Genomic DNA, 12936 nt, shown 5'->3' with positions numbered 1-12936 from the left:
TAACCCGGGGACTGCCTGTACAAAGCATTCAGAATCACCAATACTTATGCCAAAATGACTGAAATTTAATTCATTGTAGCTTTGTTTTCCCAAGGACACCTCATCTTCTAGTGGCTACCTACTTCTAGAGAATGAAACAGAGATGATAGCCTTCTTGGGTCTGTTGTGATTTTTGTTGTGTTTTTTGTATAATCAAGGAAAAATTCTACAAAGACCAAGGTCTCTAACAGTTTGATTTAACAACTGGCATTTCTACAGTAGCTCTCATTCCAAAGTAAATCCACACTACAACTTGGAATAGAGCTTGTAAGGTTACCCAGATGGATGGCTCCAAACATATGTCATAGCACATGGCTAGAACTCTCTTTGTAACCAAAGCAGAGTTCCTTTTAAGCTGAGCGCTTGGGTGGACACCCAGGAGAGATTCAAATGCCACCCAGCTGATTAGCAGAGTGCCCACAGCTGGCAGCATGTGTTTATACTGGTGGGCCACATCTGTACATGCTTCATTGCACATAACAAATTCATTCATGGATGGTAAAAATTAGAAGGGAATATTGCATAACAACTCAGTGTTTTGCTACTGGCAAATGGCTCTCTTTTGTCTTTTTGTTCTGAAGACAGGAACCCCCAATCATGTGTATGGCATGGCCAATCTTCCATCCCTTCAGCCGTGTGGAAGGATATCCTTGAGGGCATATGCTACTCCTGCCACTCCATTCGTATGCCCTCCAAACACTCTAACTTCTACCAATGTGTTAGATAGAGTAGTTACAGGTGCACAAAATGGTAGTGACAGAAGAAATGTGACTGTCTAAGAACAAACTGAGATCCAAGTTAGAAACTATAGTGATGACACAGCCTTTACAGCAAACTTGGTTATAAATGATATTCCTTGTGCAGGATTCTAGGGCATTTCAGTGAGCTTTCACTGAGTTAAATCTTCTTAGCATGCAGCAGTTACCCTGTCAGCAAGGTGTTGCTTGCTCCATTTTAACGAGCGCAGAGGAGAATGAAGAGATGAAAAGATTCCACTGACCCATGAATAAATTGAAGGGTAAGAAAAATGAATGTGGTTGCAAGGGAGACAAGCCAGCCTGGAAATATCTGCCCTCTAGTGGGAGCAAGGAGAGATCTTTGTAGTAGAGGATTTAAAAAAAAAATCAGGCTGGCCCTATCCATTTATAGCAATGTTGTTTTGTGCAGAATAACCCCTTCACTGTATACAGACAGTTATTACAGTAGGGAATACTTCCCAAAGTTCTGAGGGGAAATAGCAGCTCTTTAATAATACACAGCAACTTTATCACTTTCATCTTAGGAAGAGTGGTGAAGACACTCATACCAAAATGAATCTTTGAGAGGAATGCCAGAGACTCTGGAACTAAAATTACCCCAGTATGAAATCAGCCAGGTCATCAGAGCTAACACTGCCAGCACTGTGAGTATCATTATGTTTGTAAAAGCAGAGAAGATTTGTCAGGAAGGAAGTCAGCCAGAGTTCTGCTTCCACTACACTGACCTGCTATTTCATGATAATTACACTTTACTGAGTTCCAGAGTATTCAGTTTTGCACTTTCTTCAGGCTTTATGAAAGGACCAAAAAGTGCAACTACCAGGGACTATCAAAATGTATCAGACACAGCCAGGTGAAATCACCCCAACAAACAGCACTGAAGATCAAGAACCCCCAAAACTGAGCAGCCAGAAGAACGCCCAACAGAACAACAATAATTTTCATGGAAAAAACTCTGGCTTAGAGGCCTATGGCCAAGACGAGCTGAATATAGATCTACCAGTTAAAACCTAGATCTGTCATAAGGGTTACGTAAACTAAGTATCAACTCTAATAAAGATAACAAGAAATACAGCCAACCCTCCTTGCACATATTGGATAACATATCACTGCCAAGCACAGCAAAATCAGTACCACTACAAAGCCTGAAGCCATAATGAAATGTTTAAAGTGAAATACAGCAACACAAATATACTGCAAGGTACACCACAACCACAGGTGCAGCCTCATTTGTCAGGTGACTTACAGTCTAGTCTGTACCATCTAAATCAGGAAATCAATAAGCTACAAAGACAAAAAAGGAAGAAAAAACTCAAAAGGATGAAACGTGTACCTTAAATGCAGCCATCTGAGGGTCAGTTGTGGATTTTCCTGAGCAATTATTTTGTGGAGACTGAGGACTGGGGCTTTGCTCAGATGGACAGGGAGAGGCTTGTCCTGAATTCTGACAATCTCGGCCTTCAAAAAGGACATGTCAGATCATTAAAAAAATAACTCTCTAACAAACCGAGGAGCAATTTCTACCCATATCGCTTAATCTAGCCATTCACTGAACTTCTAGAGTATCTGCTGTTGTATTATCTAGGTTCTACTCATGGGATGATCAAATGGCAAAGAAATCCAAGTATCTGACAAGCAATGGCTAAATGCATCCCTTCTTCTCTCCACTTCAGGCAAACATGTGTTAGGGTTGTTTAGGATCTAAACTGACAATCCCACCTTGACCTACTTGCACTCTGACCTTCCAGGTTCCTAAAGCCAGGGGACAGATATTTACATTTACTAATGACTTCTTACTGTCCCATGGAAATGGACATGTACCTCAGAAGTAGCACACTAAAAAGGCCAGGATATTGCAGGGAACCATAGGTTAGTTGTGAGGCTGGACTGTGCTTAGACAACCTCTAATGGAAGTGGCTGTAGAATTATATTTATTATAACAGAGTTCTATAACATTTTATAGAGTACTTAAGTGTAACTATTTCAGGGGTGGAATAAAGCACCTTAGTGCACAGAGACACTAACCAAAAGCCTAGGGCAAGAACTGAAGATTATTAGAGACTGAAAGTATAGGGCAGTGATTCTCAAAGTGTGGGTCAAGACCCCAATTTAATGAGGTTGCCAGGGCCAACATTAACTTGCTGGGATCCAGGGCTGAAGCTGAAGCCCATGCTTCATTGTAACACACGATGTGGTGAGATTTGGTCTCAAAACTTCACCTGGGGGTCACAACTATTTTGTTGTCAGAAGGGGGTCACACTGTGCAATGAAGTTTGAGAACTCATGGTGTAGGGAATGCAGATCCCAAGCTATTTCTACAAAAAATTCCCCAGGATACGCAATAACCACAGCTGGCCAAGTTCTGCTTTACATTCCCGTTAAAGATGGATGCACATAGGGGAAAAAGTTAAAATCTCTTTAACTTACTAGGAGTAGGTGAGGGAACCTGTGAACAGGTACTGTGGGAAGGGATTTGCTCTCCTTTCACATCTTGGACTGCACTAGGAGAGAAGAGATGTGGGACTGTGGATTGGACTTGCTGGTTACTTGGAGCTTGCTGTGCTCGACCAACCAGAATGTTGTTATGGAATTCTGCCACACCAGAAGCCTAAGAAACAGCACAAGAATATTACAGAAAAAATGCAAAGGATTCTATTACATTGTTTTCCAATAGCAATTTATAATGTTAAATTAGTGTATAACTATACTAATATACTTGTTTGGGAACTCTCCAAACAAGTGCTAATATATAATGGACCATCAGGCACAAATGTCAGACTTCTGGTAAGAATCCCACATTTTTCATAATTCAATGCAACATTAGAATAAGGGAGCAGCAGCGAAAAAGCAATTTCCTCTTATTATTCACAGGGTACTCTGAAAATTTCTCTCTAACATGCACTCAAACAGATTGGACAAACATACTAGCATACTCAAGATAAACCTCTCAAATTGCAATTGGAAACTCAAGCTGGATTCTTCCTGGTTCTTCCATCATCATCAGTTATGGGCCTATCATAGTGATAGTCTGGTGAGTTTCTGTGGCCTGCAACGTGCAGCAGGTCAGACTAAATGATCATAATGGTTCCTTCTCAAGTGAGATACTATGTGTCAAGACACTCTCTTCAACTGGTGTTCCTTATGAATTCTGTTGATGTGTAAGCCACAGAAGAAACAAAGTTGCTCTCCCAAAGCTGTGCAGATAATACAGTGCTAACAGTCACACAATGTAGATAAATCAAACATTAACTGACAGCTCAGAATACGCAAACAGATCTGTTGAGTAACAAGGGAGCATCTATGCCTAAGCACTTTTGGAGCACTACCACAGTCTAAGGCTCTAACAATATACAAACTCAAGTCCAAAGAGGTTTTTTTCTTTCCTTTCTCTTACCCTGGCAATTCCAGCTGGTGCAATTACAACACTAGGTGGAGAAATAGCTGGAGTCAAAATCCCTTCTCTTTTTAAAGGTGCACGGGTTACAATCACAGCTCTGGACTGTCCCTGAAAGGCAGCTGAAAAATACAAACCAAGTTATAATTTATCAACACCAAGCATCTGGAGAATGTTTTGCAGGGAACAAACTAGTGGTGATTGGGAGACTGGACTAAAAGAAACCTAACTGGTATTTTCTTTATAACTTCGTTGAATCGTATTTCCTTCTAAGTTCTCTCAAAGATCAAGCTGCAACACAAATGGACATTGCTAGATTGCTCTAGAATACAAAAAGGACTTAACAGCTTCAGATACTACACAGTAAAAAGACTTCCAAGTTGCCTGTGGATTAACCGTTTTAAATTATGTGGGTTTTATAACTAACGTAGGCTGTCAATGGTGCACTTTTCAACCTAAGCTAGAAACAGAATTGATGCTGAGCCCCATAACCATGAAGCCATTAATTGTCCAGCCAGAGGTGCAAATCCCATGAGTAACACAAGTGCACACCTTAGCTCAGCATATGAAGACAGGCATAGTCCTTTGGTGAAAAAAGGCCTAGAAAACATCACTAGATCAGTGGTGAATTTCTTGGCTGTTGAAGGCACCTGGTCTCTTGCTTTATAATTCATTAGGTACACATAAGGATGTCTTAGAAACATACTCTGTATTGACTTACTGCTATTAACTATGGATCAAGCTACTTCAGGGGACACAACTTCGTGCTAAGGGTTGGATGAAGCACGCTTGATGCTGTTAATAAGGACTTCTGGTGGGCTGAAAAATTACTTTGTTTTCAGTAATTTCCATTTCACAATAATCCTTCAGGCTGTATACTTCTGGGGACTGGCTATCACAAAGGTTCTCAACAAGGGATCTGGGGCCTGCTGAGGGGCCATGAGACGTTTTCAGGGGAGTTTGTCAAGCAGGACCAACATTTGACTTGCAGGGCAGAAAGACAAAGCCCCACTGCATGAGGCTGAAACCATCATAAGGACATTTCAGAAACTGTCCCTAAAGCAAGCCCAAATCATGAGGGGTCTTGGCACCTGCTTCCTTGAGAGTGCTAACATTGTCCTGCAAACAGACTGAATCTCTAAGGACATCAAGCTAGGAAGTTTGAGGCAAAGGCACATAAATCCTAAAACATTATTTCTTAGGTCCCCATAACACGGAAATGTTTTCCTCCCTGCTACATCAGCTCTGCTCATAAGCATTAACATTCCTAGAGGAAAGGTCTACATTTACAGTGGTGATACAACTTGAGACACAAGGCCCAACTATCCCGGGTATAAATAGCTGTGTAGACAGTGAGGCATTGGTTAGGTGATTGTAGCTGAGCGTCCTATATGCCTGAACACATGGGCATATACTCTACACAGCTTTCTGCACAGCAAAGCAGTGCCTCCCACTTCTACACTTCTATTTTTAAGTGAAGGACTCTGGCAGCAGTGAAAGGCTCGGGCAAAGGGGAGGCAGAGAGGAAAGGCTCCAGCAGCTCCCACTGCCAGACACTTTACTGCTGCCTGCAGGTGCACACACTGCAGTGAGTGTGGACGCATCCTGCTCTTCAGTATAGAGTAGAGCTATAGGTACCCTCTGTGTCAAAGCAAGTGTGGACAAGGCCACAAAACAGTCTTATTTGATTAGAGAGTTTGGGCAGTCTAGTCAAGTACATCCCTTTGAAAACAGCCAGTAACACTCTGCACTTGCCTAGCTGCATTCAGCTAAGGATTTCTGAGAGTGCTGAGCACATTAAATAACTACACCTCAGCATACAACTGAGATAGGTAAAATATCCTCCTATTATAGAGTCATTGAAGCAAAGAAGGGTGAAATGACTTCTAAAGGCAACCAAAGGTCTCAATGGCAGAACCAGAAGCAGAATCCAAGATCTCCTAATTCTATGCAATCTCCAATAGTCCACACAGCCTCCCTTACAACAAAATTAAAATGAAAATGTCTTTTTTTATTGCTGGCCTGGAGGTTTATTTGAAAAGCAAATTCTGAGATGGCCGTGGCAGCAATGATAAATCTTCTAACCACAGAGATTTCTAGGTACCTCCAGTGACAAGTGGGGTCCAGCCAATTAGCATATTTTTTGGAAATGTTATTTTGCACCACCAACAACCGTGCCCCTCCCTCATGTTACTTCTCTTGGCAGAACAAGGAGGAACCTGCATGATTCTCACCTGGGGTAATGAAGGCATTTTTTAATACTAAGGAGACTGTTTCAGGCTTTGGAGCAGGCACTATTTTTTGTGGCTGTTTGGGCCTTATTCCAGCATTTGCAAAGGCAATGGCTTTAGGGAGTGTAAATGTCAGGTGGGGCTGAAGCTGAGACCGGGGCTGACTCTGCACAACAGCAGTCAGGTTACAAGGCACTCCTCCCCCCGGCTGCTGCGTTGCCAGGATGAGGTTCTGGCTCTGGCTGAAAGTGGTGGCAGAGGCGTTGTGGGTCAGGGTGGCAGAAGCTGTGTGGGTAACAACGGAAGATTTTGTGAGGGCAAACTTTTGGGTTTCTGAAGCAGTAAAAGCAGATGGCTGGGAATTCAAGTTGGCATTCAGAGGCACTGTGGGCAAAGCGGTATGGTGTGGAGGGACTGTAGGTTGTAACAGTGGCACCGAAGCTGGGAACACCGGAAGAAATGACTGCTGGCCATTGAGAGATGAATCAGAATTGAAGTCTGATGGCTGGATGAAAGATCCGCCACTCCTAATGCTGGAGCACTGATTAGCACCAACATCGGGAATGACAGGAGCAGGTACGGATGAGGCAATCAATTCTTCACTGAGGTTCCCCGTTGGGAGTGTGCTGGATAATGTATCCGAAGGCAGTACAGAAGACTGGTAAGAGAAAGAAAATAGCATAGGTTAATTGCCAGTGGGGGTGGGCCAACACCAGAAGCTTTTATTTGAACCTTTATTTTCACCCAATTGTGAAAGGGGAGAATGCAGCTAAGAGTTAAATCATTCCTGGTTATGCTAAGCCAACACCTTTCACAGTAAGAACTAAACAACTACTTCTAGTTTTGCTTATTTCTATTTGGCTCTCCAGAAAATGCAGTTAGGTAAAGATCTTCAAGGCTTTTGAGATCCACAGCACTTCAGAGGGAGACAGTCACCAATATCCTTGTTTTACAGATGAGAAAACCGAGGTACATGGAGGTTAAGAGATGGGGCTCAGGTCCCATAGCTAGTCAATGACAGAATTGGGAACAGAGCACAGCAGTTAAGTCTCCCAGTTCCCTGTACATATGGTTCTTTATAGAAAGGCCCAACTCCATTCAAGATGCACTATTTCACTCAAAACACTCTCTATAATGTAAAGTCTGTTCTTTAAAAACGAATATTTTAAAGTACACAGAAAATTATTTACTGAACCCGACACGACGGAGGGCAAAGATATTGAAGTTACAACATCTTCAATACAGTACCAGTTATTTTTATTTCTAGGTTATTGTAATGATTTCTTTTAGTGGGTAAATCAGAGGAAAATACATTGTAGTAATCAAATATCATGTTTATTCAATTCTATTAACATGACCTTTACAATACCATATATTAGTACATGAAGGCCAGTATAGTACTTATACATTTAAGCCCTGGCAATTTTCATTACACAAAACCACTTTTACCTGGGAAGAATGGCTGCTGTTATCTGCCATAGAAGAACTGGCAGCAGGGAGAGAAGTGAACATGTTGCCAGAGCGACTGGATGAGAATATATCTGAAAGAATGTAAAAACAAATATTAAATGTTTTACTGTCCATATTACGGTAGAACATTGCTACATAGCACTAAGTTACGGGAGACTCACTGAGAATTAGCAAGCAAATGTACATAATTAAAAAACAAGGAAACTGCATTACCACCAAATGTATTCTGCTTATTTACAAATCCAAAGATGTTTGCCTGTCCTATGGAGATTTATGAACTCTTTGGGCAAAGGATTATTTTTCAACTATGTTTGCTTGTCAAATGTCATGCAAATTTATTGGACATTGGTGAAATTCAGACCTTCATAGACAGGGCTTGACAAAACCTACCTGCCAGCACCGCCCTGCACATGCGCAAGACCCGCATTGTGCATGCACACGCCGCCAGTGAACGGGGCGACCAGCTGAAATCTACTCACCACAGGTGAGTAGATTCAGGGATTTGTCAAGCCTTGCTCATAGAGAATACGCAGAAGGCCCAGGCACCATGTGAGTTCCACTTGAATTCTACTTTCATAGCTTAGTTGGTACCTAGGCCTTTATACAAATGTGAATTTTGCCTTCTATGAAAAATTACAACAAAACATTTGACAGCTGTGGTTAAACATCTTGATAATTCTTCAGCGTTCCATTACTATTCTAGAGTAAATAGTCAAATAGTAATAGAGGTCTCCATAACATCAGATTTTGCATTTGGCTATTAAATTGTTACTAAGATATGGGGAAGCCACAAAGATCACGTGTGATTGATGGGGTTATAAGAATCAAGGAGACACCAGTTAGCACAGTGTTGGGCAAACTCAGGCCTGGGGGCCCACCACCCATTTCTATCTGGCCTAGGGATGTGAAGGACTAGATGACTAGTTGACTATCCAATAAGCACTGGGGAGGCAGGGAAGGAGAAGACGGGGGTACTTCAAAGCAGCAGCGCTGAGTGGACCCCGGGGCCAGCTGTGGCATTCCCAGGCTGCACATGGCATTTCAAAGTGTCAGCGTCATGTGGAGCCTGGGATCATCTGTGTACTCCACTGCTGACTCCAGGCTCCCTATGGCACTGCTGCTTTGAAACACCGCAGGGAGCCCAGTGTCAAATTGCATGCAGCGTTTCAAAGTGGCAGGGCAGCATGGAGCCCAGGATCAGCTGGAGTCCCCAACTGATCCTGAGCTCCATGCAGTGCTTTCGCCCTATCGACTAATCGAATAGACCTCCTCTCCATTGACTCCTGCATCCTTTGCTGGACCCCAACGTGCTGATGCACCAGGTCTAAGTAGGTGCGCTTGGTGCCCTGGGGGGGATGAGTCTCTGGAAGGGTCAAAGAGGTCTTGGGGGGGCTTGTCCCAGGGACATGTCTCCCGAGTGTCCCTACCAGAAAGAGCTGCGCAGTCAGGGTCCTTTCTGGAGCTGGCTTGTTGCCTGTGCCTTTTAAAGATGGCTACAGGCAAGAACAATAGAGTTGAAAGCTGTGGCAGGAGTGTCCACCAGGGCTTCTTCCTGGAGGCCTTTTCTGTCGACATAACTTCTCCCTTGCGTCCACACACCCAGTCTACACCACACTGTCAGTGCCACACATACTCTCCCAGTCTCTGTGCCACACACACACAATCTGTCAAAGTCAGTCTCGTACTCATGCATTTTCTCTCTCTGTAGCCCCAGCCTCACTCTTTTGCCCAAGGCCTCATCCCTTCCAGGGGACCCAGAGCTGGATCATGACCACATACCAAAATTTGTGAAGTGGCCCCACTGCGAAAATTATTGCCCACCCCTGAATTAACATCATCCCCTGCAAGGTACTCTGCTAACAACTGATGTTCTCTCATACTAACCATGGGTAAAGATTCAAAAACCATTCCTCTGAAAGCTTCATTCTTCAAAGTCTGAATCTTAGGACACAAAGACTCTTACAAATGCTTTTCAACACTCAGTCATGCAAAGAACTGGTCTTGTAAAAGTAAGAGGATCTCTTTATAGTTTTTCCTTTAAAAAAAATTAATTTCAAATGCTTGAGAGCTCTGGCTCCATTTTCATACTGTCTAAAGAGAATATATTGATTTGCATAGTTTATTTTTCTGTTCAAAAGCCATTACCATTATTGCAGAAATTAGTGCTACAATACTATTAAAGAAAGGAAACTCATTTTCTCTTTATTCTTACCCTGAAAAGGTTCAAAAGTATCCATGAAATCTAGATTTGGCTGGAGAGGGCTAAGTCCTGGCTGAATCATGTCAGCATTTCCTAAGTGTGCTGGAATAACCAAGAGAGAGAGACAGAGAAAGAGAGTTGGATTAATTTTGCAGGATACATGCCACTTCAGTTTATTACAATGTAGATGAGCTGCTCAAAGAAAGATTGTCACACTGCTGGAATGGAGTATAAACCTTAGGTCTGGATTCTGCAAGCACTCTGCACACAGAATTCCCACTGAGACAGTTCAGAGATTAGGTCCCACAGAGTGCAACTCCGAATTTTGGCTACAAAGAATTTGAGCTGAGTTCTGTTGGACAGAGGGACATCCATTTAATTAAAAGAAAGAGGGTCATTTCTGAAGACTATTCACCGGAGGTGGGTAACCCTTCTTGAGCTGGGGGCCAATGAGCCACAGAAAAATCAGTCAGGGGATGCACACAAGTGAGAAGTTAAAAAAAAAAAAATCAACAACAACAAAAAACAAACCCTCGCTGATGCAGCCCAGACTGAGAAGGAGAAAGACATTCCCTACATTCCCCTTGCACACCAGACCCTAGTGAGGCTCAGGCTAGTAGACTGTGTGCGCTCCAGCCTCCCACAAGGACTCCCCAATGCTGGGGGGAGCCCCTGAGCCTTGGTGGCCAGATCCAGGCAAGTTGGAGGCCACATCCAGCTGCTGGGTCTTAGGTCTCCCACCCCTGCAATCAAAAAGTAACACTTTGATGGAACAATGCTTATTTGGATTGGCTTTTATAATAAGAACTGTGACATTCTGCAAGTTTATGGTATATATAAATTAATATTTATTACATTACAAAAGAATAAGAAGATTGTATGTAGATTCTAATAGCCTCATAAGCAACAATACTTTTTAGTGTATGACATGTTACCAAAGGGTGTACCAGTTATTAGGTGCAATAAGATAAAAGTAAGAAAGCAAATTTAGGCTTAATATTTGAATAGGATTTTTGATCCCTTATATAATTTTTAAAAAACTTAAAAGTTTGTCACTTCTGTTAAACCGATACAAGTACAATATCATGCGCTTTTGTGGGTACATCCCACTTCTTCATATGAGAGGAGCAAAGTGGACAGAGAAGTACAGAAATCCCATAATTTAAAGCTCCACTCATCTAAAGAAGAAGGTTGTGCACACAAAAGCTCATGATACTATGTAAATTTTTGTTAGTCTACAAGGTGCAACAGGACAACTCATTGTTTTTTGAGGTTTTTTTAAGTTACAGACCAACACAGCTACCCCTGTGAGACTTTGACACAAGTATAAACAGCCCAGGAAGATGCATTGTAAGAGAAAGATGTAGCCGTCCTCTCAACCAAAAAATGAAAATGTGAGGTGAGAAAAGAAGTGAAGCAACAAGCCTCAAGTCTCCTCTCACTGCAAAATCCACACAGCCAAAAGCAAACACATACCTATCTCTCTGGGATTTGGCCAGGCAACCAGCTGATGTGAAGAAAGTGTAGAGAAGAGGGTGTCTGTGAACTCAGACATAAGCAAATCTGCATCCAGAAAGGACTCTTCCTCCATGGGAACTGGGGTTTCTCTGCCATACCTACTCTGATGCCAGAGAACCAGGTCATCGTCCTACCAAAGAAAGAAAGAAAAATAAGTCTGGTTATATGAAGGTGCCAGTCACAATGCAATTCTGGCACCAAATGGCAAAGCTCATTATTTTTCACATTTTAATAAAGAGGAACCATCAAAATGCATCCGACCAATTTACAAGCCGTCTGCCTCCAGAGCAATCTACTGTGGTATTCCATCCTCTGCCACATAAGCTCACACCAACAGTTCATCAACTCTGGCTTCTTTTATATACCAAACAGACCTGTGGCTCATCTAGTCTGGCATCCTATTTCCACTGGTGCCAGAGTAGCCTATTTGTATATGTAGTCCAGAATCTTATCTCCAATTGGCATAAAACCTCTGTGAATTATATCACTGCACAACTCTAGACTCTGGAGGGAAACAGCTTCCCAATTTCAGCTGATGATTAAAACTGCATAAAACCAAAGTGGCTTTGGCAATGCTTTCCTTTTTATTTTCTGAGATATATGTGGGATTTTGCACCCAGAATTTCACTGATTTGGGGGTTTGAATGAGCACTAACAAAACTCAGTTAAACCTGGTGAGATTTTTACCCAGAATCATGACATCCTGAGGTTTATCTGAATGTTTAGTTATATTTTCTGACTGGTTTGTGAATCCAGAGATTGTTCTGGGCATATAATGATGGATGAAACCCACATTGGGTTTACAGTGAACCCTCGTTTATCGCGGTAGATAGGTTCCAAACCCTACCGCGATAGATGAAAATCCGCGAAGTAGAAGTAGGATCCTCAAAGCCTCGGGGGAAGCCGGCGGGGGGGGGGGGGGGGGGCATCCCAGGCGCGCCTGGGCTGCTCCCCCGCCGGAGCCCCTCCGCGGCTTTCAAAGCCTCCGGGGAAGCCGGCGGGGGGGCATCCCAGGCGCGCCTGGGCTGCTCCCCCGCCGGAGCCCCTCCGCGGCTTTCAAAGCCTCCGGGGAAGCCGGCGGGGGGGCATCCCAGGCGCGCCTGGGCTGCTCCCCCGCCGGAGCCCCTCCGCGGCTTTGAAAGCCGCGGAGGGGCTCCGGCGGGGGAGCAGCCCAGGCGCGCCTGGGATGCCCCCCCCGCCGGCTTCCCCCGAGGCTTTGAAAGCCGCGGAGGGGCTCCGGCGGGGGAGCAGCCCAGGCGCGCCTGGGATGCCCCCCCGCCGGCTTCCCCGGAGGCTTTGAAAGCCGCGGAGGGGCTCCGGCGGGGG

General features: G+C 43.6%; 1 protein-coding gene across 1 annotated transcript in view; it reads right to left on the bottom strand.

Moving 5' to 3' along the window:
• MLXIP (MLX interacting protein) overlaps positions 1 to 12936 on the bottom strand; it is a 78212-nt gene that overhangs the window by 13374 nt on the left and 51902 nt on the right. Inside the window, exons 6-12 of the mRNA XM_075898646.1 lie at positions 11569 to 11740; positions 10105 to 10194; positions 7872 to 7963; positions 6426 to 7080; positions 4192 to 4313; positions 3225 to 3405; positions 2131 to 2255 (exon numbers count right to left, since the gene is read on the bottom strand). Coding sequence (XP_075754761.1) covers positions 2131 to 2255; positions 3225 to 3405; positions 4192 to 4313; positions 6426 to 7080; positions 7872 to 7963; positions 10105 to 10194; positions 11569 to 11740 — 1437 coding nt within the window. The remainder of the gene's footprint in view (positions 1 to 2130; positions 2256 to 3224; positions 3406 to 4191; positions 4314 to 6425; positions 7081 to 7871; positions 7964 to 10104; positions 10195 to 11568; positions 11741 to 12936) is intronic.

The sequence above is a fragment of the Pelodiscus sinensis genome, chromosome 15 (genome assembly GCF_049634645.1).
Source record: "Pelodiscus sinensis isolate JC-2024 chromosome 15, ASM4963464v1, whole genome shotgun sequence".
Lineage (NCBI taxonomy): Eukaryota > Metazoa > Chordata > Testudines > Trionychidae > Pelodiscus > Pelodiscus sinensis.
Note: the sequence above shows the minus strand (reverse complement) of the source record. Positions and strands in the feature narration are given on the sequence as shown.